The sequence below is a fragment of the Ahaetulla prasina genome, chromosome 1 (genome assembly GCF_028640845.1).
Source record: "Ahaetulla prasina isolate Xishuangbanna chromosome 1, ASM2864084v1, whole genome shotgun sequence".
NCBI lineage: Eukaryota > Metazoa > Chordata > Lepidosauria > Squamata > Colubridae > Ahaetulla > Ahaetulla prasina.
Genome location: NC_080539.1, coordinates 199,272,839 through 199,297,759, shown reverse-complemented (window position 1 = coordinate 199,297,759; position 24,921 = coordinate 199,272,839). Strand labels below are relative to the sequence as shown.

The following is a 24,921-nucleotide window of genomic DNA, read 5'->3' as shown; positions in this document are numbered from 1 at the left end:
AATACAAAAAAGATTATTTCTACAGCATTAGCCTATTCACACTCAGGGAAACAAATTTCCAAGGAAATATACTTAGTATGGCAAATTTAATGTTCTGTCCCCCTCCCCACCTCATAAATAAGAACGCATGAGCGAGTGTCTAACAGTCATTTAATTTACAACTGACCTGAATTTCTTTTTGCGGATAAAAGACTTGACAGCTGCAGTTCAAAGACCTGCCAAGTTACTAATCACTTGGCAGAGACGGGAGTCCACGTGTCAGAAACTGTTGCCGGGGTAGCCAAGAGTTCACAGAATAATTCCTTCACACAGTCCAGGCCTTAACTCAAAAACAACTGATCCGAAGTTCACGCTTCGTAGTTTTTGTCCATCACAGGGGCTACGGAGCAACTCCACCCTCTTTTATCCCCTGTAGGGTGTGGCTCAGTGACTCAGCACTCTCTGGGACTACCACACCTCTTCCTTTGCTGTGCACGCTTCTCCTTCCTATGCTCTCTAGGATCAATCCAGGATTGATCCTCCTCACCCTTTGTCAGTGGGGGCTCTGACACGCCTTCTTCCTGGCCTTCAGCTGGCACCTGAGGCATTGCCAGAAAGGAGGGACTTGGAGAGGGAGGTCTTGTTGGCTCCTCCCCCTCACTCTCCAAGTCATCCTCCTCCAGGAGGCCAGGCTCGGGAGCTGGAGTCACAACACTTAAGTTATTATTTTCTTAGAAGAAATATAAAAAACAAAACAAAACAGAAAATGTGTATTTTATTTTTCTCAGGTTGAAGGTGGCTTTATTCAGGGACTTGGATTTTATACATCAGAAGAAATAAAATTCTCTCCAGAAGGACAGCAGTATACATTGGGTCCTGACACATATAAGATACCGGGTCTTTGTGACATTCCAGAAGAGCTTAGAACCTACTTGCTGCCAAACTCAAGCAATCCAATTGCTATCTATTCCTCCAGGGTAAGCAAATAATATGGATTGTCCTGAGATTGTTGAAGTAAGGAACACAACCCCAAAAAGAAAATGCCATGATTGCTGGGTGCCTGCTTTACAAGAAAGAGGGGATCCCAAAGTATGGGGAAGCATATATTTCTATTGAAGTTAAGGGCTAGAAAGCAGGAAATCCTACAGATCAAATTTGGAAGCCAGTTTGTGGAAGCTAGGCAGGAATTTGTTAGTGCACTTATTATTAGGCAAAATGGGCCTTTCAGGAAGGCAACAGAGCCAAGGATATCCACTGTTAAAAGAAATGGAATGTTGAGTCTTCAGGCTGATTGAGGATGGAACTTTGAGGATTATTACTATGTTGTTACTATATTCCTAGGATTGCCCTTGGGTTGTACTATGAGCTGGTGAGACTTCTATTCTTTGGTTAAGATGGGATTACAGGGGGGTTTTGTCTTGGGCCAGAGAGGGTCAATTTGAGTCTGATAGGATTAGGCAAAGATATGAACTTAGTTTGACCCTGATCATGTCCAAAAGGCGGAGGTGGGTAGGAGGAAGGATGCAGCCTCCATTTTGTTAATCTGTTTTCTCTGCTAAAGGATAAGGAACAGCTTGCAGTATGCTCCAGGTTTATGAGTTACTTTTCCAGGAGGCATGATGATTCTTTTATTTTATTGTTAGCAATTTGGATTTTCCCAAACACAGGACTCCAAGCAGTTTATGTCAATAAGATACAATAAAAATAAGAGCACAAGCAACAACCCTTCAATTAAAGTCTGTATCATAAATTAATGTTAAAAACAAAACATCAAAATAAGATATTCAAAAAATAAAAAAATCAGGGTCTTTTTCCACGTCAAAATGATCTGGGCAGAACATTTTTAGACTAACCCTACATATGGACAGTAAGATCTATATATTAATTTAGAAAGCAAGAATAGCAATTATTAGTCAAATAGGAAATTGTTAAACACTAGTGACTAGTGTCTATGAAAGTGAAATGTGTAGTGCTTTGGTCTGATAGCCAAGGCAATTTTTGATAAGATTTTTGAAGGTGGCTTGGCTTCAACTGAAAACACATTAAATTTGGATGGTTCAGTAGCCTGACAATATGCAGTAAATCTTATATTTTTATAAAAGTAGTAAAATAGGCTTAAGGAATCAAAATCATGTGTAAACTATGCATCACATGTAAAAATAGACATTTTCCTAAAAAGAAAAGAAGCTTTGTTTTATAAAGCAATTACAGGTAAAACGTTTATTGATGAACCAAGAAAGAGGATCTTGCTTAATACTTACTACCGTACTTAATATGCAAATTAAAAATCCAAGATCTCCATAAATACTTCCATGTTGTTCTCTGTGAAAGCTGAATTTGTAAATTGTAAGATTGTACGTTTGATATTGTTCAGTGGCTAAATTTTGTCTGACTTCATGACCCCATGGATTGTAGCATGCCAGGCTCTCTTGTCCTCCACTGTTTCCTGGCAAACTCATGCCCACTGTATTGATGACACTATCTAAAACCATCTTATCCTCTGCCATCTCCTTCTCCATTTGCCTTCAATCTTTCCCAACATCAGAGTCTTTTCCAATGAGTCATCTCTTCTCATTTGATGGCCAAAGTATTTGAGCTTCAGTATCTTCAGTGTGTAATGTGTAGAAAAGATGCAATTCCTACAAACTGTAATACATTTTCTGTATTTCCAGTTCACAAGGAGCTTCATAACTTTTATGCACTGAAAATATTCCAAAATTTTAGGATGCTGCTATCAGAATAAGATGACTGGATCAGACTTTAGCTGTGTGAAATTATTATACGATATAGCCTTAAACACTATTGTGTGAGAATGTTGCACCAATTACTTTTTTCTTTCCCTTCGGTTATTTTTATTTTTCTCCAGGGACTGGGGGAATCTGGAGTATTCCTTGGATCCTCTGTATTTTTTGCTATAAAAGATGCAATAGGTGCTGCACGGAAGGAAAGAGGATTAAGCTCTGTTTTCACACTGGACAGTCCACTGAATGTGGAGAGGATCCGCATGGCCTGTGCTGATTACTTTACAGAGATGGTAAGACTCTGCCCAAACATTTCCTCTATTTATTTCTACTTCAACCAGCAAGGCAAAGATTGTAAATAAAAGAGTATAAAACTATAGTCTGAAATGCTCAGTACTGTTCAGTTAAGTGAGGAAAAGTTAAGCTGAGAAAAAGAGGAAAAGATCAAGGGAGGGAGTGGGGGGAGAGAGAGACACAGAGAGAGAGAGACTAAACAATCTTTTCTGACTGGTTCTCCTTCTGTTTCCGAAATCACTTAAGACATTTAATCATACCACTGCCTGATGTGATTAAAACTCTGCTATATTATTTTATTTTGATTTACTGTGTAAGCTGCAAAACTACCCCCACTTCTGAACCACCAATTTTTTTAATGATGGGATATGAATTTGCACTTACTGCACAAACCACATATTAAAGATCTGGAAATCCAGCAAGATCAGGCTGCTTTCTCAAGAATGTTTATTTGAACAGACAAACTCCCCCTCTTAAAGCAGCAAGATATTTATATCAAATAACCATCCCAAAAATCCAAAGGGCACTAACCTTAGCATGGTGCAACACACTTCTCAGCAGTTTTGGAGGGCTGACGCAAAATTTTTTTATATGAGCTGAGACTGTGCCCCTGTGGACAAGGGCCATTGAAACTATAGCTATACTGCATCTTGCTATACTTATATAAGGACTCACAGACTCAATTTATAACACCTTGCCCAATAAAATATCTGGAAAATAATGATCTTTTTTTAAAATACAATCACTGTTATCAGTGATTGTATTTTAAATCACTGTTATGCCAACTGATAACCCACCACCAACTGCAATATGTTATTCTGTCTGCCTTTTATTTTTGGTTTTTACTATTTTTTTTAATGCTTTTGTTTGTAGTGTTGGTCCGTGACCATAATAAAGATTGATTGAATGAACCACCAATTCACTGATATCACTAATCTAAAATGTTTTTTTGCTATCCTTGCTTTCTATCATTCAGATGAATTAGGCACTCTGAAATTTAGTATTATGAGTTTGTCCAGGACCAACTCAAATGTTATAAGAGTTCCTCTGAAGTTTAATTTTGATGTGTTGTTATACAATGCAGTAAAAAAAGTATCATGCTATTTTCTTGCCCATTAAATGTGAAAAGTTCATTTCATAGCAAAGTAACATGAACATTTGAAAGATATTGCATAAATGTTGTGCACCATGGATTAGTATGTATGCAATTGTAACTTTATAGTTGCCTTCTTAACACACTGACCTTCTGTTTGGAGCAAAACAAAACTTCCATTTGTTATTTGCTTAAGACAATCAGGTTCAGTGTTCATGAAATGATGAAGCAAAGCTAGCAATCCAAGGCTTTACAAAAGATTCAGGAAATATATAGAGATATATAGAGTAAGTCAATAAACTAACCAAAAGCAGATTTCAGATTTCCAAATATTTTGAAAATATTTAAGATTAACCTTGCAAAGAAGCAGCTAAAATAAAGCAAAACAAAATGCATTTTATTAGAATAGCATTTTATGGTATTTTTATGCCTCAAAAAAAATATCCCAACCTACTAATAGAATGCACTGTTGTAGAAAACTCCCACATGGTTCAAATTACAGCAGTACAGAGTGTTCTATCTCCCTTACCCCACTTTTCCTGAATGGCTCTCAAGACTGGAAGGAAATGCTTAATGTACAGTATTATATTGGCTATTACACTGCACGTAATTGTAGCAGCCCACAACAGACTTGCTTATCGAGCAAGTTAAATATGCATTCTAGAATGTGGACTATAATAATCGTGTTTTATTTCATACTAAACAATCACATGATTAAATAAATTTTCATGTTCCTTTCTTGTTTAGATTCCAAGAGACAAGCCTGGGACCTATATACCTTGGGCTATCCAAGTTGATTAATCTTCTACTTATTTGTTTTTCAATGAAGTAGTGATTTCCTTATCACATGATGTTGTACATACCGCTTCAGAAATATATCATACAGTTTTCAATGGGACATACATTCCAAATAAATGTTTATAGGACTGCATCCACATTGGGGGTGGCACACTGGACTTGATTTTTATCTCTGGTCAGTGGTTGAAGGATCTGGACTTGAAGGAAATAGTCACAGAACCTTTGTCATGGTCAGATCACTCTCTCCTTAGCCTGGACTTTCTGACCGCCACCCAACACCGCAGGGAGACGGAGCCAATACGTTGGTTCCGTCCCAGGCGCCTGATGGACCCGGAGAGGTTCCGGACGGAGCTTGGGCCGTTTCCTGAGGGTCTGGCTCACGGCATGGCTGAAGAACTAGTCGCGGCCTGGGAACGGGCCGCAGCGGGGGCTTTAGATCGTGTCGTGCCTTTGCGGCCTCTGACCCGGCGCAGATCCCAACCGGCTCCTTGGTTTTCCGAGGAGCTGAGGGGGATGAAACGCCGGAGAAGACGCCTAGAGAGTTCTTGGAGGTCCAGTCGTTCGGAGGCTGATCGGACACTAGTTAGGTCCTATAATAGGACCTACCTAGTGGCACTGAGGGAAGCGAGACGTTGGTACGTCTCCTCCCTCATTGCGTCAGCAGATAACCGCCCGGCCGCCCTGTTTCGGGTGACTCGTTCCCTCCTTCAACAGGGGGAGCGGGATGACCCGTTGCAGGGACGAGCTGAGGAGTTTAGTGGTTATCTATACGATAAAATCGTTCAGCTTCGGGACGGTCTGGACCAAAATTGCGTAGATCCAGGTGAGATGTCGGAGGGCGGTCTTGTTGAGATTGTTTGTGATGAGTTTGACCCTGTGGTTCCTGAGGACATGGACAGGTTGCTGGGTAGGTTGAACGCCACCACGTGTTTACTGGACCCGTGCCCCTCCTGGTTGGTACTGGCCACTCAGGAGGTGACACGAGGCTGGCTCCAGGAGATTACGAATGCTTCTTTGGTGGAGGGGGTCTTTCCGGCCGCCTTGAAAGAGGCGGTGGTGAGGCCCCTCCTCAAGAAGCCTTCCCTGGACCCAGCTGTTTTAGGTAATTATCGTCCAGTCTCCAACCTTCGCTTTGCGGCGAAGGTTGTAGAGAGTGTGGTGGCATGTCAATTACCCCAGTACCTGGATGAAACTGTCTATCTAGACCCGTTCCAGTCCGGCTTCCGGCTCGGATACAGCACTGAGACAGCTTTGGTCACGTTGGTGGATGATCTCTGGAGGGCCAGGGATAGGGGTTATTCCTCTGCCTTGGTCCTATTAGACCTCTCAGCGGCTTTTGATACCATCGACCATGGTATCCTGCTGCACCGGTTGGAGGGATTGGGGGTGGGAGGCACTGTTTTTCGGTGGTTCTCCTCCTATCTCTCCGATCGGTCGCAGACAGTGTTGACAGGGGGGCAGAGGTCGGCCCCGAGGTGCCTCACTTGTGGGGTGCCGCAGGGGTCGATTCTCTCGCCCCTTCTGTTCAACATCTATATGAAGCCGCTGGGTGAGATCATCAGTGGTTTCGGTGTGAGGTACCAGCTGTACGCTGATGACACCCAGCTGTACTTTTCCACACCGGACCACCCCAACGAAGCTATCGAAGTGTTGTCCCAGTGTCTGGAAGCCGTACGGGTCTGGATGGGGAGAAACAGGCTCAAGCTCAATCCCTCCAAGACAGAGTGGCTGTGGATGCCGGCATCCCGGTACAGTCAGCTGCAGCTGCGGCTGACTGTTGGTGGCGAGTCATTGGCCCCGATGGAGAGGGTGCACAACTTGGGCGTTCTCCTGGATGAATGGCTCTTTTGAAGATCATTTGGCGGCCGTCTCCAGGAGAGCTTTTTATCAGGTTCGCCTGGTTCGCCAGTTGCGCCCCTTTCTAGACCGGGATGCCCTATGCACAGTCACTCATGCTCTCGTGACGTCTCGTCTGGATTACTGCAATGCTCTCTACATGGGGCTCCCCTTGAGGTGCACCCGGAGGCTCCAGTTAGTTCAGAATGCGGCTGCGCGGGTGATAGAGGGAGCCCCTCGTGGCTCCCATGTGACACCTCTCCTGCGCAGACTGCACTGGCTACCTGTGGTCTTCCGGGTGCGCTTCAAGGTTTTGGTGACTATCTTCAAAGCGCTCCATGGCATAGGGCCGGGATACTTACGGGACCGTCTGCTACCGTCTGCTACCAAATACCTCTCACCGACCCGTGCGCTCTCACAGAGAGGGACTCCTCAGGGTGCCGTCGGCCAGACAGTGCCGGCTGGCGACACCCAGGGGAAGGGCCTTCTCTGTGGGGGCTCCCACCCTCTGGAACGAGCTTCCCCCAGGACTTCGCCAACTTCCCGACTTCCGAACCTTTCGCCGCGAGCTTAAGACACATCTATTTATTTGCGCAGGACTGGACTAGATTTTAAATTTAAATTGGTTTTAATGGGGATTTTATTATTTTTATTATTATTTTAATTATTCGACCAATTATAATAAGTTTTTTAATGGATGTTTTATTTGTATTTATATGTATGTTTTTATCTGGTTGTGAACCGCCCTGAGTCCCTAGGGAGATAGGGCGGTATAAAAATATGAAAAATAAATAAATAAAATAAAAAATTGTCTGTCAAAACAATATTGGAACCATGTTTAGGATACTGTTGGCCAAACTTGTTCAGTTTGATCTTTAGAATTGTTTTCCAACCATTTTTGACCAAATTTGGTGGACCTGACACATTCCAGCATGAGAGTAAAGCTCTCTTACAGAGAGAACTTTACCTGAATGAAACCAGCAGAAACAAATATTCTTAGCAGCATCTCCCTCTCTCTCCCACTCTCTCTCTGATATAGTCATTTGGTGTTGCTTCTGATTTAAGGAACAGATTGTAACCACTAAATGTGATGTAATGAAAGATATTTTACATATCTTTTCATTTTACTTACTTTTTATTATTGTAAGCCACCAAGAGTAGCTCTAGAGTATTTGACTCGATAGATGGCAAATAAATTTAATTTCAATTTAACAAATAAAATTAATTCACCTAAAGATGTAAAATACTGTATTATAATAAATATTACCTATGTGGTAACAATGTTATAAATATTTTAATGCTATTAACTATTGCTTATGGGGTGTATACCTCATCTCATCAATAGAATAAGTTGCTATAGTTGTGAAGGGCTCTAACTGTTCAGGATAAGGTACCGTATATACTCGAGTATAAGCCGAGTTTTTCAGCACGTTTTTTGTGCTGAAAAACGTCCCCTCGGCTTATACTCGAGTATATACGGCTTATACTCGAGGTTTTTTTTTTCTTCTTTTTTTCACATTATACCGGATGGCGGGCTTTTGCATTAGCGCGGGGAAGCCCTGCCGGTGCAGTGAGAGGGCGGGGCGGGGGAGCCGCCAGCCTTCTCGGCTGAGGGAGGGAGGCTTTCCCCGACCGGTAGCTGCCTCATTTCCCACCCTCGGCTTATACTCGAGTCCCCAGTTTACCCCAGTTTTTTGGGGTAAAATTGGGGACCTCGGCTTATACTCGGATCGGCTTATATTCGAGTATATACGGTATTTAACAATAGATTAAAACAGTACAGTTTCTGTGGGAAAAGGAAACAGAATTAAATGTGAGAAAAATATCATTGTGGACAATTTTATCTTGTGGGCAACTAAGGTAAGCTTATCAACATCACATGCTAGAAATGAAAAGCAGCTATCAACACAATTACTGATGCAAGAAAGGCACTCATGATTTCCAGTGGTATATTGGTCTGCAAGAAACCTGGTTATTTTCAGCATAAATGTGACACTGGTAAAAAAGCACTTGAAAAATAGCTGCATATTCTTTATAATGTTATATATTAAATATGTTCTTCTTATCTGTCTGCATGAACACATCTACTATGTGGGATTTTAGTGAGGTATCACATGTGTGCATTCTTTAATGAATAAAGATTGAATAACTTGCCACTTTTGACAGCCTTTTATTAGAAATACTGCCTTGATCTAATGATAATTCTCATAACTTAGGGTCTTTTAAGAATTAATTCCCAGATTGCAATACTGGGATTGTTATAAAACAATCCCTTTATGTTCAATTTCAGCATCATTCCCACTGCACTAGAGAGATGACATTACTATGAAAAGGACAAACACATTCTGATATATTGAACAGTGATCTTCACTTCCAGACGTGAAAGCTTACTATTAATAGCTAAGCAATGGGGTTTTAATTCCAAATCACATGAGAAGTTAACATTATGGAATAATCCCAATTTGAAAATTCAGGGGAGATGTTTAACTAAAATATTTCTACACAAGGGATCAATACTTTGATAAAACGTGATTGCTTTGAAGACTTTGTAGGTTGACTATGATTTTTCTCCATTTGCTTGGCAATATATATAATTGAAACATCTGCTAACCAGGCAATATGGTCTGCACACACCAGTAATTTTGTGGTGCAGAAGCAAAAAACAACCAGTAAAGAAAATTACTGGTAAATTCTATAATTTGTCATCTCATAAAGAGTTTTGGCTCTTTCAAGCCGGGGACATAGCAAAGAGAATAATTTTATGCAGATGGAAATGTATCTCCTGATGTTAAGGATGCTTATCTTTGGAAAGTCTGCTCTAACAATAGGAAGAGTAAGCATATGTTTCTACATGGTCCACATTTAATGTTAAATTTAAGGATTGCATTTATATTATCAATAGTAACTGAATGGATGTTTCCTTTTTCCTGTTAATTAGGTTAATTAGACCTTTTAGTCACATTCTAAACTCATTTTTTTTCCTTTCACCATATGACCATTATTTATCTGAGAAGGGCGGTATAAAAATTAAATTATAAATTAAAATAAATTAAAAATTAAAAATCTTTTTTTCTTTGTGCTGTATTTTTTTAAAATGTCCCTTTTAAAAATAAATAAAGTCCCTGCCAACACATGTGAAATTAGATCGATTGTACAGTTTTATTATAAACAAGCCATACCAACTCACTTGAAACAATGTTTTTTGGGGAGACCTAATTGAGATACTGAGTGCAGGCAAAGATGGTAGGCCAGGAAGACAAGTTATATCAGCAAAAAGAAAGATGACAGTACTTCAGTGTTAATGTGAACAGAGTTGGCATCTCAAAAAAGAATTTTTGGCTATTTATCTGGAAAAACTACATTTATTAAAACAGTTACATCATTATCTTCGGTGTTGTAAGGTTACTTAAAATAGGATCGCCTTATCTTTGTTAGAAAAATCTAGATGGCCATTAAGTGGTAGCAAAAAAATTGGTTTCTCCAGTGACATCCTTGGATTTGGTTTTTTGGGGGAGTATCAACATGATAGCCCTAGCTTGGAGGGAATGTATTTAATTGCAAAATCTGAAACATTTAAAGCAGGGATAAATATTTGCCGCTTCTGTTGTTTCTAACATTTGCTCCCTCTGCCATAAAGAGTTAAGCTGTCAAATTGGAACAGTAGCTATCTGCCTTCTGTTTATTTTCTGTTGCAAGACGGATGTGCCATTTTTGACTTACAATTTTTTCTATAGTGGAGCTTAAGTCAAAAGGGGATGAACGGCTTAACACCACATAAAGAATCACAGAATTTGAATCCTGATCATAACTAGACACCTCCCCCCTTGTTAACAAGAACTTCGTTAATATTATATTAGTAATGATTTGTGCCCTTGCACAAATATCTATGGCTATGTAGCCACATATACTGCTAATTTTACTTCAGAGTATGAGGTTTGGAAGGGAGCAAGATAAAAAAAAACCAAACACCACATTGCAGCATCATTACAGTATTTATTAGAATATGGTCATTGTGGGTTTGCAGAGTGGATCTCAAGCTTTATAGACTTGATGGATCCTACCCATTTCTTGCCAGAACAGCCGTGCAACTAAGATGCTATTTCCCTATATAGCGCTCTTCTTCGCAGGAAACTTATGAACGGATCGTTTTTCCAGAGAAGGCAAGGCAGATCTCAGCTGATGAAAAGAGCTGCCCGATCCTTTTCTCACAGGGCTGCTAGTTCTGGGCAGGATGCAGGAAGGTCCCGAAGGACAGACTGGACTCTCAGTTACGTCCAGGTTGTTATCAGATCGCCTTACCCAACCAGGCGCTTTCCAATAAACACCGATGGCCACGTTGGCTGGGAACTGTGTCCGCCGACGCTTCTGTAGAAAATTGGATTTCTTACAGTCAGATTCACACAGCAGTATCAGGCGAGATACAGGGAGAGAGGGAGTTCTGCTTCCGCCTGAGGCACAAAGCTGGCTGGGTGACCTTGAGCTAGTTCCCCCCCTCCCCACCACAGTTCTAGGAAGCCAGAAAGAAACCTTGCCAAGAAAACTGCAGGGACATGTCCATTAAGGGGAAAACAAATAACAACGACAGATCTGCTGTAGGCCTCGCCTTGTCCTTCCCCATGGCGGGAAAGTGACAAATCAGGCGCGGCTTTTGATAGCACTTGGACATCATCTCCCCGCCATAAGTGACGCAGGCACGAAGAGCAGTTGTTTTGTTTTGTTTTTTTTCTGGGAGGTGGGGCCTTCTCCGTAAATTCTCGCGTCATCTCTGCTTCTCGCGAGAGGTTGAGGGGGAGGAGACTGAAGATACTACTGCCTCCAGCCACCTTTCCGTCCTCCTCGCGTCGCTGGTAAAGCTCGTGCTCCTTGGACGTTCCTTTCCTGCCTTAAAAGTCGGTGAGGCTCGAGACGGGGTGGGGAGGCGGGCGTGGGGGACGTTCGGAACGCGCGCTTGGATAGTAACGGCCGGACTGGTCGGCCCTCTTCCCCCCCCCTCCCTCCCTCCCCCACGTCCTCTGGCGCGGCCTGGCCTGACCTGTCGGGTAACAAAGCGGCGGCCTCTGTTGGTTGGTGACGCCGCCGCTGCCGCCGTCGCGGGAGAGAGAGAGAGAGAGAGATCGAGAGACCCGAGGCGGCGGCGGCGGCAGCGGCGGCGGTGGTGGCCGGGAGGAACAAGCGGGACTCTAGCCTAGCCGTGGCGGTGCTTGTGAGAGACATCCCCCCTTCCCTCGGCCATCGCTTCCACCTCCTGCAGCAGCGGCCGCCTCCGCCCGGAGGGCTCGGTGGGTAGAACGAAGGGAAGGAAAAGAACGAGGGGGCGCTGTGGGAGACGAAAGGAGGAGGGAGGGGGGGAAGAGTGCTTCCCCCCCCCCCTTTCTATCCTAGCGTTAGGTAGAAAAGGGAAAAAAAGAAGAAGCGCCACATCATGTTCCCGGGCTGCTCTTTTGTGGTGCGGGCTGTAACGTAGTGAGAAGGAAGGTTGCCAGGTCCCCCGAGGCTCCCTGGGCAGACCTGGAGGAGGAGCCTGGTAGTAACTTGATCAACGAAGGCGAGAAATATAAACATTTGTCTCTCCTTTAACCCGATTATTATTAACCTTTTCCCCCCTGGTGTATATATGAGAGATGGCTCTCTAAATAGGTTACTCTTTTTTTTTTTTGTGATCGAGCTTTTTAGGATTACATTTTTTTCTTTACTAGACTAAAATAAATACTGCATTTAATATCCCCCCCCCCAAGAGTTGAGAATGGGCCTTGTAAGAAATGGCTTTGTTTCCCAAACTCTTTACTAGATGCTCAGTAACCTAGGATAAAGTATTAAAAAGGACACACAACATGCGTATGCACACATGCATTTTATACTCTTTTATAAGGGGAAAAATAGGAATGTTTTATCCGTTTTTAGAATAGAACAGGAAATCATTCTGGTCCTGCTCTGTTCTACTATCATTTTGCTTTCTCAAAATTACCAAGAAGTAGCCCTCCTTCCTGATGTGACATTATTTTGATTCTAAGGAGAAATACACTACCTATTAGTATAGGATGGGAGAAATGTTTAAATTTATCCCGTGGGATCAACATTGCCACCAACAGTGGAAATGGGGCAGATAATTTCACTACCCTTTTTGCTCTTTTTTCCCATCCTTGTCTAAGGAATCTTTATCTGTGATTTTAACTTCACCCTAACTTGTGGAACTCTGAACATTTTGTTTCTTTTTGTATTTTTGCCTGCATGTGATTATCTCTGCTCCATTTTTTGTGCTACTTATTAATGTTCAATATTTAGTGTATTATAGTTGTGTATTTACATTAATGTAAATTGAGTTGAGGCTCCCCATTTTACTTGTAGAAAGGAGTTATACTTTTTACAGAATATTCTGTGTTGCTGTCTTTCCTAATTAGCTACTTTTTATATAGATTTAGCTTTCCAGAGTTTGTATTGAGGATAATAGGCCTAATACACATGAATGGAATTAGTTTCTGAAAGACTATTGTAGGTTATTAATAACTTTGCCTTACTATTACTGGTTTTAGTGTAAATACTGGCATCCAGCTTGTCCTTATTTTATGTTGATATAGAGCACTGGTAAAATCACAAAGACTGACAGCCTTTAGTATCAAAGCAAAACTTATCCCTTAATTAATTTTGAGGGTTCAGTAAGGATAATTATTCTGGCTTCAATCTGTGAAATTTGTTAAGTTACTGATTCACATGTTATTGAATTTGAATTTCCAGTATGATTTCAATTGTGATTTTGAGAGTTCCTGCAATTATGTCACAGCTTTGAAATTGGGACAGTTGTAAATAGAAGTAGTCTGAAAAGAGAGAAGGGCATTTCATACAAAATATATTCCTAGATGGATAAAGTTTGATTCATCCATCTGATTGAGTTATCAAATATTTTTTAGACTGTAATGGATGTGAACAGTGTTACCTGTTAAGAAAAGTTTGCATTGTAGTATTAATTAGTTTAACAGCACTTATTCATTGTCTGTCAGCCTTAAACAGCAATTTACATATTGATAGAAATTAATTATTCCCTACTTTCCGCTTTATAATCTAAAAATATACAGAAGGAAAATAGGATTTACAGGCAAAAAGGCAGGAAGGGAACTTGTTTCAAGATTGCTATAATATTTAATTAACTGGATACAGATAATCCCATCATCTAGTGAGCAAATGCTCCTACTAGTCTTCACAGGAAAAATGGCAACTTTTACTTGTTGCAATTACCTAACTCATAGCATTTGTGTGATGGTATCTCCAGGAAGGTTTTCACCATTCTGTCCTCATAGTGATAGAACCCCCTTCACTAGTTACAGCAACAGTGACAGAAGGCAGCAGTGCCTTGTTTCTGTTTGTTCCTGTTCCTACTTTTAACACTTGTAATAATAGAATTAATTAGAACAGGCTGAACTAGAACAATTTATAATAGAGAAGTGAATTTTAAAACATCTTCCTAGGTATTGGCTCAGTGAAGGAGACTTGAGGAAGCTGTCTTAAGACAGGGCCGTTAAAAAGCATACTTGGTACTTAAAACTATCCAGTCTTACAATAGAAAAGATACAGCTGCTCTGTAGAAGTAAGCCTTCCAAGACAAGAGACAAACTGACTGTCAAGATATCTTTACATACTCTTGTATGTAATCTATCAATGCAAAGAATGCCTTTTAATTCCTGCTGTGAACATTGCAGTTCTCCATAAAAGTAACATAAAGGAAAACAGTTGCCTTTTCCCTTCAGTTGTACTAGGAATGAGATCTTCCTAATGTTCTTTTTAAATGCAGTAGGAATTAACTTGAGATAAGATTACATGTGATTGTTCTTACTTGTTATGCAATAATAAACCTGCCACTTTGGTAACTATGTATTATTAAATCACTATTTTGCAGTTAACAAATGAGTCCTAAACCACTTGTTTATATTTAAAACTGGAACATTAATCAGAAACAATTAATGTTCCAGTTTTAAATATAAATATGTGGTTTAGGACTCATTTTTAATGGCATTGTAGACACGGAAATTTTGGGAATGGAAAAAACCTTTGTACTCTGATGTGTTTTAGGTAGCAAATGTTTTGATCAAAATATTTCTAAATCCTTAAGGATTACTTTCTTAACCAATACATCTTCAATTTGTTGCTTATCACAGGGTGTCTTTTATGAATAATCAAAAGCAGCAAAAGCCAACGCTATCAGGCCAGCGTTTTAAAACTAGGAAAAGAGGTAAGCGTAATCATATACCTATTTAATCAATTTGTTTTTATCAATTGCAAATTACCACATCACTGTAATTAATGATTTGTGATATGTACTTTTGATAGTTTTATTAGTGAATCTTTTTGAATCTTATTCAAGACCTATTGAAAATGTATGTTTACATAGCAATAACCATAGAATCAACATCTCTGATTTTTTCCTTATTACTAATTATTGAAATAATTATTAATATATTCCATCTAAAATCTTCACATTCATAAATCAGGTCCTGATTCCTATTCCTAGTCACTGATTTTTAATAAGTCTGACAATTGTATTTCATGTATTAAGTTCATGCAAGACTGTTGAGTTAATGGAATCTGTATTTGAAGAAATGTGCATTTTTACTTCTTCAAAAAAGTTGCTAATAAACAGAATGATTGGGCAATCTGACAAAAGGTTTAGCTAGGGCAGGGCTGTCAAATTTGCAGCCTGCGGGCCAAATGCGTTACACACTGGCCACGCCCACACTTGGTTTAGTGAAGGGGGGAAAAGTCCCAATATGTCACGTGACACTGCTGTGACAATGCAAGTTTGACACTCCTGAGCTAGGGTCATACTGTATTTCATTTTATGCTGCAAGGACAGATAGTCCTTGACTTATGACCACAATGGAGCCCTAGATTTCTATTGCTATGCAAGGCAGTTAACTGTTGCACCCCATTTTATGACCTTTTTTTGCATAGTGAATCATGCAGTTAAGCAAATCTGGCTCCCTCCATGGACTTTGCTTGTTGGAAGCTGGCTGGGAAGGTCACAAATGATGATCGCATGAGTCACAGTGCAACTTTATTTTATTTAGTGTATGGCAAATACATGAACTTATAGTGGTTCAAATGTTAATGTCCAGTCCACCCAGCCACTCAAGGACAGAGTGGTCTATGTTGAAAAAATCAGACATTGGGCTGACAGTGCAACTATCATAAATAGATGCTAGTTGTCAAGTTCCTGAGTTCTGGTCACGTGACTATGGGGATGCTGCAACAGTTGTAAGTGTGAAAACTGATCATAAATCACTTTTTTCAGCATTTTTTCAGACTTTGGTTACTAAACAAATGGTTGTAAGTTGAGGACTAACTAGTAATAAAGCATACAATATTTAATTTTATTAATTTTATCATATATGAAACTGCTGTGAGAAAGAGATTGGGCTCTGGAACAAGAGAACAACCCTGATTTTTATCATAGTTGAAAGAAATATGGACCCTCTCTTTACATGGTATCATGTTTATGAAGGAAAACTCTGTATTGCATTAGTTCCTCTCAGCAGAATTTGAGGAGAAATTTAATGTAAACCATTTCTGGTTTTGTCTTAATTTTTCTCTAGATTACTTAGCTTTGAATTTACAAATGTAACAATGATATGTTATAAGGTGTTTCTCTTCAGTAATATTGGGCACATTGTCTGAGAATAACCCTCACTGAATTCAACAGATTACTTTGATTATGTTTTACTTTGAATCAACTATTAAGCAACTGAAAAGTTTGCATAGAACTTTAAACTCTTTAGCTAACCTGAATTTAATGGGATCCTTGACTTTCCTTTTGGCTGATCTGATTCTCAGCATGAAATGAATAATTCCAATTACCCTGACTTTCTTTTCAGATGAATTTACAGTATTAATTTTTTATTGCAGATGAAAAAGAGAGGTTTGACCCCACTCAGTTTCAGGACTGTATTATTCAAGGTTTAAATGAAACTGGCAGTGATTTGGAAGCAGTAGCAAAATTCCTTGATGCTTCTGGAGCAAAACTTGATTATCGCCGCTATGCAGAGACACTCTTTGACATTCTGGTGGCTGGTGGAATGCTGGGCAAGTATCTTTATTTTGTTTTAAAAAATTATTAATTTAACAAAACATAAAATATAAAGAAAGATGAAGATAAAATAGGGGAGGAAAGGGGGAAGAGAAAAGCGTAGAGTAGATGACAAAAAGAAAAAAGCAAGTATCTTTACTGACTATTCAGTTTATGGATGGGTGCATTATGGAAACAGTAATTTTTCTTCAAAATTGCTTGTACACTTATATAATTTGAAAGTGATTGTAGTATTCAAAGCAAAATATAGACTAGAGGCAATGTATACTGCAGTGTGACCATTTTAACAGCTTTTGGAAGAAAAATCATGACTCAAATTGGATCATTCAGTATTCTCCAAAAATACTGTAAGATATGAATCAGGTTCATTTGCCTACTTATTCAATTCCTAGAAAATTGAATTTCATTTGCAATAAATCAGGTGTAATATGGACTGTTTAAACTTTGACTGTTTCAACAAAGATGATCTTGTAGACCAAAACAACTTCTATTACAGTTGTTTTTCTTGTAATTGAAATAATTTTTATTTGCAACAGCCCCAGGTGGTACCCTGGCAGATGACATGATGCACACAGATGTCTGTGTATTTGCTGCACAAGAAGACCTAGAAACAATGCAAGCATTTGCTCAGGTTTGTGTGTTTTCTTTTATTATTTAATTAATCCTATCTTTTTATAGTATGACACATTGGTATGTAAAACTATCAAAAAAAGACTGTTAATTGAGCATTTCATTTCTTAATCCTGATCATTTTCATTTAATTTTATCCCACTTTTATTATTTTTATAAATAATTATTATAATTAACTCAAGACAATGAACACACACTTTCCTTCTCCTATTTTCCCCACCAGAATAACCCTGGGAGGTAAGTTTCGCTGAGAGAATGACTAGCTCAAAGTCACCCAGCCAGCTTTCAAGGCAGAATAGAACTCACACGCCAGCCTGTTGCTTTAACCACCTAACCAAACTTGCTCTCTATCTATTTTATAGGTCTTTAACAAGCTGATCAGGCGATACAAATACCTGGAAAAAGGCTTTGAGGATGAAGTTAAAAAGGTACTCAATGAAAACTAGATTTTTACCTTATTTTGCCAAAAATGGATTGTATTATATATAAGTAGTACTAGACTGTCTGCTTCTGCTGGTCATTTTCTAGCTGGGGGGGAAAGTTTCATCCATTGTATAATGATTTTAGTGCATGTGTACACATTGAGCGAAAGTAATTACAAATGTGTTTTGATCAGTGTAATGTGGAAAAGTAATGGTCTTTTGATGACTGCCACAAAAAATCCTTTTAATGCTGTAGTATGGCTTCAGTTATATCATTAGTTTCAAAATGTTTGTTACGGTATTTCCTATTGCAGTTGCTGCTCTTCTTGAAAGGTTTTTCAGAGTCTGAGCGGAACAAACTGGCCATGCTGACGGGTATTCTTCTGGCCAATGGGAACCTTAATGCATCAATTCTCAACAGCCTGTATAATGAGAATCTTGTTAAAGAAGGTAATTACAGAAATCTTGCCTCTGATGCAACTTCTTCCATAGAAGAAGCAACACCTTCACTTATTGTTGTTCACATGCTATTTTCATAGTACAGGTAGTCCTTTGTCTTATGACTAGTCACTTAGCTACTGTTCAAGGTTTCAGTGGAGCCCTCAAAGGTACTTATGACTGATGGATTATCCCCCACTGAAATGACCACATTTTAGGCATTCAGAAACTGGCCCACATTTATGGTCATTTTGCAGTGTCTCATGGTCATGAGACCAAATTTACGACATTTTTGTGGAAAATCAGCATTTATTTCCAGTTTTTGCAAAAATCTTCATAACAATGGGCTTACTTTCTCAACTGTGGATTCACTTAAGGTGCTTTGCTTAGTGACTATCAGAAAAAAGGTAAAAATGACTCAGTCACATGATGACCTGCTTTACGACCATCACGACTTATGCTCATAATGGGCAGCCTTTATTACAGAGATACATCGAGGATTAACTGTTCATAAATATTGTGGATTCAGTTTAAAACTAAAATTGCTTCTAAAGTTTAAACATAAGCTACTATGATGAGCAAAAATAACATTAAATAGCATTTGAGGCCAAGGAACATTGTGTTTGCTTTGTCATCATAGAAATTTGTTTAGTCCCATTGTGTTACATAGTATTACTGGTATGTAACTGTTGAACCCCTCTCTAATGGAGCTGGGCAGTTCAAAAAAGTGAAAAATCATACTTTTCTAATGATTTTAAGATCTTCAGCTCCTGCAGGCAGCATGTCTTTCAGTAATAGGGCAGCAAAAACTGTTGAAAATATTGCTGAGTATAATCCTGATGTTAACATTATTGAGACTCACTTTGATACTTTCCTTTTGGAAAGTCTATTGTAAGTTATAGTGTATGAAGAGGAGGTTCCATGATCTAAATGTATTATTGGCTAGATAAAACTTGGAAAGCCTGTAGAAGGAGAGGATCGTACCAATTCCCACTGTGAAGTCTTAAAAAGTAATTGTGAAATTTTCTGTGCAGGTGTTTCAGCAGCCTTTGCAGTAAAATTGTTCAAATCATGGATAAATGAAAAAGATATCAATGCAGTTGCTGCTAGCCTTCGTAAAGTCAATATGGATAATAGGCTGATGGTAAGTGGATAGAGTTTTATAGTCAAAGTGAAACATCTGTTACTCAAGCAGAGTAAAGTATTGGTATATACCAGTGTTGGCAAACCTTTTTACCACTGAATGCCGAAACGGGAGGGGGTGCACGTGCCGGAAACCGTAAGAGCAGCCACCCGGTGCACATGTGCACACCGGAAAGATGATGTTCCTGTTTCCAGTGCATGCATGCGCACTGGGTGGCTGCTCTTCTGGCTTCCAGTGCTGCCGCACTCAAGACCAGCTGGCTGGCACGCCAGAACCTGGAAGAGCAACAGGACAGCTCATGTGCCCGAAGAGATGGCTCTGTGTGCCACTTCTGGCACGCATGCCATAGGTTCACCATCATGGGTATATACCAAGAACATTGTTTTTAGCTTATAGGAGTTCCCTTTCCACTGCTCGTGACTGTTCTGAATACATAGATTCATGCCTGAAGCACATCTAATAGTTTAATTCACTATTGCATATTTAATTTTTTTAAAAAATCATCTGAATTTGGTATCTTTATTATAATTCCCTCTAGTTTGGCATTTTGGTATATTTGGTATATTTGATTAGAATTCAGTGTTTTAACACAATTTTTGACATAGTATGATCCTCAGGGGAACCTGACAGGAAAATTTATGGTAATAAAAACTAAGATATATGACTCCTTATCTCTACCTTCTCAGCAAATAGGAAAATTAATATTATTTTGAGTATTTCCATGCATGAAACAAGGCTGAATCTTTTTGGTAAGCACTTTCGTGTATAGTTCCTTAATATTTGCAAAAAAAACCATATGTTTCAGGAGCTCTTTCCAGCCAACAAGCAAAGTCTTGAACACTTTACAAAATACTTCACTGATGCAGGATTGAAGGAACTTTCTGAATATGTTCGGAATCAGCAGTGCATAGGGGCTCGTAAAGAATTACAGAAAGAACTTCAAGAGCAGATGTCACGAGGAGATACCTTTAAGGATGTAAGTATGGTTAGCTGGCAAGCATAGATGAATTCTGTAAGAACTTAACGGAATACCAGAATTATGGAAATAGCATTTTTATTGAGTCCCTAATGGTACACATTAGGTATAATAGGACAATAATAGTTTTGGTAAGTTAAATTCTTAAGATTCATGAAATATCTTATTTAACTTCTTTAGTGTAAAACATTGTGCTTTATTGAAAAATGCTAAGAAAAAACTAGCCAGCATTGACTGATCTCAGGAGCTAACTAAGTTAATGACTTGGTTAATCGTTGGACAAAGATCTACTAGAAATCTTGGGGCTGGCTGTTAGACTGAAAAATTGAACATATATCCTAAAAGAAGTGAGCACACATCCTGAAAGAAGGTAGTGGCAAACTACTTTCAGAAAACTGGATGGATATAGTCATGTGAGGACAGGCCCCAGGGATCTTTTTACCTTTTAAGATCATTGTCAGTATATTTCTCCTGCAGTCATTTACTTCAGAAACTTAAAGAATAGTTCATCATAAATACTTGTATGCATAATGTTATGCATAATTGTACAGGTGTCCTTAATAACTTTGTTTAGTGACTGTTCGAAGTTAAAACAGTGCTGAAAAAAGTGACTTATGAGTGATTTTCACATTTATGACAGTTGCAGCATCCCCATGATCACATGATCAAAATTCAGGCACTTAGCAACTGGCATGTATTCATAACAGTTGCAGTGCCCGGGTCATGTGATCATTTGTTACATTCCTAGCCATTTTCCCAAAAGTCCATAATTTGCTTAATGACTACATGATTCATTTAAAAGCTGCAGTGATTCATTTAACTGGCAAAAAAGGTTGTAAAATGGGAGTTACTTAGCAACTGCATTGCTTAGCAATTAAAAGCTATTTTTTGGAATCGAATCCAAAGCATTCCATTGCTCTTTTGGCTATTGTTAACAGAATGCCTCAGATCTATGATTGCTGTCCACTCTTAATGTGTTCAGTTTTAATAATTCTTTTATGGCAATCGAGGAAAGACATTTGACTCAGCTTGCATTTAAAATTAATGTTCTGAACTTTCTACCTAACATCTAACAATTATTTCCTACTGTTAACATGCCTTGAGCAGTGCAGAGAAAAATTTCTCTTTCAGCCTTGAGTCTGATGTGCCTTGAACAATGTGATGTTCAATAGCAATTTAAAATATGTTACAAGTGGAGTTTTTTTACATTAAGCATACTGCTAAATTTGCTTACATTTGTTAAATAAAATTGTTATTCTGGCACACAGTTAAATTTGAATAAAGAAGAACGACAAGCCCGCCATTTCAATATTTGTATGGTGAACCAAAGTAAGGTCAAAACACTATCAGATTCCTCTGTCCTATTTCCATACTTTCAGGTGGCAGGTCAAAGAGGAAGCTATATGCAGATTTACTTGGACTTGAGTACAGTGGTTAGTGCAAGACCTTGCTTGACTTGGATTCTTGCATAATTTGGTTAAATTCCATTTTGAGATCATTATATCCAGATAAATGTCTGGATAAGGCTAATGTGCAAACTCTGATTGCCTAGATTATACCATATGTCAAGGAAGAAATGAAGAAAAACAACATATCAGAGCAGACTGTAATTGGCATCATTTGGTCTAGTGTAATGAGCACTGTGGAATGGAACAAAAAAGAGGAGCTCGTCGCAGAACAAGCCATCAAGCACTTGAAGGTACAAGCTCATTGATAAGATTATCTTTTAAAAAATTTTCAGTCTGTTGCAGATATCTATCATCCATCTATATTTTTCAGGATGTTTTGTCTGAGGTTTTCCTGAAGTAATTTTTTTTTCAGAGTAACCTTGTTTTAAAAAAGTAGACTTAATGCTATTAAGAAACTACTCCAAAGATTCTAAGATATTGTATGTTTCTTGACAATATCATTTTTTCTTTATAAGAATTAGAAGAGACATCTTAAGCAAACATTAGTTTTTTAATAACTGTATTCTCCACGGCTAAGATGAAGCAAATGTTTAAATGCAAGTTAGGAAATTATTTATGACAAAGCCTGTCCTGTCTTCTCAGCAATACAGCCCTCTTCTTGCTGCCTTTACAACCCAAGGTCAGTCTGAACTGACTCTGTTGCTAAAGATTCAAGAGTACTGTTATGACAACATCCATTTCATGAAAGCCTTCCCGAAAATAGTGGTGCTCTTCTACAAAGGTAATATATAACAAACCTGTCTCTTCTGAAAGCAGAGGAAGTTAACGTATAATCTTGGTTTCTGGTGTCAATAAACCAGGCCTATATGCTAGAATACATTGGGAGCTTCTTATTCCAGTAAAGTCTTTTATGTTTATGGAAAGCTCTAGAGATCAAATAATTCATAAGCAGTACAGCCTCTTTTATTGCAAGATAATTATCAGATATTTACATTTTGCTCTAGGGATTAATGGCTTTTGTGCTAAGTATTATTGCATGGAACAAAACTCAGGGAGTCTGTAAAATAAAGTTCTGTGAAAGTGACTTTTCCTTAGCGCACTTCCCCACATTTGTCCAATGCTCAAAGAATGCCCATGTGTTACTCAAAGAATGCTGATGACCGTGCATTTCTCAACAAAATGGAAATTCCTCGTCCCCCGCTCCCCATATATATTTTGAATGAATCCAGAATTCCTAGGAGCAGATCTTCACTCCTAGGAATATTCTACTGTGAAAAAAAAAGAGCAGTTCTTTTATTTCTCCTTTTTCTAAAAACTATTCCATAAGATCACAAATCCTTTGGAGAGGATAGGGAGGCTTCAGAAGAAGAGAATGACACTAGGCTTCCCTCTTGATTCAGCAAATGCCTCTGAAAGAAATCCTATAATTATAAATATCCAATAAAAACAATTTGCTGGTGATGAAAAATTGGAGAAATTTAAATTGGTCTTAGAATCACTATAATAGAATATAAAATCAGAATCATGTTAAGTATTCAAACTGCTTCCCATATTATTTATAATTACAGCCCTCATTAGAGAAGTTAATTGGGATAGTTATATAAAAAATAGGTAGAATATCATGGTGGATCAGAATTCAAATTAATGACTCTAGAAATGGGCTTCTTGGGACTGTTTTATGGAACAAGACAAGCCATTTTATTTCCAGAAATGAAACAGCTTCAGAATATCCGGATTGCAACATTGCATACTGTTGTGCAATGATTGAATGACTTTGGACTAATAGTATCTTTCTGAATGTTTGGAATGATTTGCAGTGTGCAAAATAACATTCAGAGGTATTCTGAAGGACAAAGTTGTGAGGCTACTAAAGCCACTTTTTGAGGACTGCAGAAAATAATGGGAATTGGAGAACACTTTTAAGTGTGGGAGAGAAATGCCTACATTTGTTACCATTCATTCCAGTGTAACGTCTTGAAGACCCAGCAGAAAATAAAAAAGTCCCTCCTGATTTAGCCATTGTTAAGATTCTTTTCCATCAGATACCATTATAAGAATATTTTTCAGATGATTCATAAAGCCATTATATTTTTAAGAATATGGCACTTAACTTGCTTTGTTTCAACTGCATGAGGTTTGTTTTAGCAACTCTTAAGGATCTCCTGAAGTTCATTTTAATGTAGAACTTGTGGTAGTTGGTTATCTTTGGGGGAAGTGAGTCTTGAAGAAAGTGATGTGGGGTTTTTTTCGTCTTACGGTGTCACCTACTGGATTGCTGTAGAAAAAGTCTTGCCTGACCTAGAAGGCAAAGACCCCATTCATAGTTTGTGGGATGTGTTGCCTGAGTCCTGTTGTTTTGTTTTCCACAGCTGAGGTACTCAGTGAAGAACCCATTCTGAAATGGTATAAAGATGCACACCTTGCCAAAGGAAAGAGTGTCTTTCTGGAACAAATGAAAAAGTTCGTAGAATGGCTCAAAAATGCAGAGGAAGGCAAGTGGTCCTACTCTTATTAAACTATTAATTACTAGATATCCTGAATATCTTACTCAAGCTGAAATATTTTGTTTGTCTTTCAGAATCGGAGTCTGAAACTGAAGAAGGTGACTAAATTGTCAAAATGTCAACAGTAAAGCAAACAGGAGCTGTAGATAAAGTGTCATGTTTTGTGTCCTTCTGATTCTTACATCCTACCTCCCTTTATCAAGCATGATATAAGGGCTCTCATAGCAAATTTGTTTGCGTTTTCTAGGGTCCTTAGAAAACACTGAAATTAGGTTTTTAAAACCATGTGTTAGTAGCTTACAGGAGCTCTAGATTTGATTCTAACATTGCATTAATCCTTTCAGTTACATTCTACCTCCTGTATTTTCTACTGTAACATAATTTAAGGCCTTCCACAACTTAAATTCATTTTATCCCTGGGTTTTCTATAAAGGTTTACAGTAGACATGGAAAATGAAATTTGTTATAAAATTCTGTTTGCAGATTAAACTGTACAAGTACCCAAAATCTACAAACCATATTTGTTTGATTTTGTTTGAAAGAGAACTAGATTAAGAATGGATTCTCCTATACCACTGCCTTCTT

At 38.7% G+C, this 24,921-nt stretch overlaps 2 protein-coding genes across 6 annotated transcripts in view; both read left to right on the top strand.

The window, feature by feature from the left end:
* The window catches only part of AOX1 (aldehyde oxidase 1), an 81,671-nt gene extending 72,774 nt beyond the window's left edge, over positions 1 to 8,897 (top strand). For both annotated transcript variants that reach the window (XM_058187534.1, XM_058187525.1), the window contains exons 33-35: positions 768 to 956; positions 2,846 to 3,013; positions 4,855 to 8,897. In XM_058187534.1, coding sequence (XP_058043517.1) covers positions 768 to 956; positions 2,846 to 3,013; positions 4,855 to 4,908 — 411 coding nt within the window. In that variant the 3' untranslated portion in view covers positions 4,909 to 8,897. The remainder of the gene's footprint in view (positions 1 to 767; positions 957 to 2,845; positions 3,014 to 4,854) is intronic.
* A 2,597-nt stretch (positions 8,898 to 11,494) lies between these two features.
* BZW1 (basic leucine zipper and W2 domains 1) lies at positions 11,495 to 24,851 on the top strand. 4 transcript variants are annotated; one of them, XM_058187672.1, is made up of 12 exons: positions 11,495 to 11,634; positions 14,889 to 14,962; positions 16,633 to 16,809; positions 17,350 to 17,444; positions 17,806 to 17,871; positions 18,180 to 18,315; positions 19,338 to 19,447; positions 20,253 to 20,423; positions 21,976 to 22,122; positions 22,475 to 22,613; positions 24,202 to 24,324; positions 24,411 to 24,851. In XM_058187672.1, exons 2-12 carry the CDS (start codon positions 14,899 to 14,901, stop codon positions 24,440 to 24,442), a joined length of 1,260 nt encoding a protein of 419 aa, XP_058043655.1. In that variant the 5' UTR covers positions 11,495 to 11,634; positions 14,889 to 14,898; the 3' UTR covers positions 24,443 to 24,851. The 4 variants fall into 4 exon arrangements, with proteins under 4 accessions (XP_058043655.1, XP_058043663.1, XP_058043671.1 ...); XM_058187680.1 differs by having other exon boundaries at positions 11,522 to 11,630; XM_058187688.1 differs by lacking the exon at positions 11,495 to 11,634 and adding an exon at positions 11,781 to 12,020.
* The last annotated feature ends 70 nt before the right edge of the window (positions 24,852 to 24,921 follow it).

Excerpts from the sequence above, each read along its gene's own strand:
- BZW1 (XM_058187672.1), top strand. The coding sequence starts at position 14,899 with ATGAATAATCAAAAGCAGCAAAAGCCAACGCTATCAGGCCAGCGTTTT. Across the intron at positions 17,872-18,179 it reads TTGAGGATGAAGTTAAAAAG|TTGCTGCTCTTCTTGAAAGG; the intron begins GTACTCAATGAA and ends TTCCTATTGCAG. Across the intron at positions 19,448-20,252 it reads ATATGGATAATAGGCTGATG|GAGCTCTTTCCAGCCAACAA; the intron begins GTAAGTGGATAG and ends CATATGTTTCAG.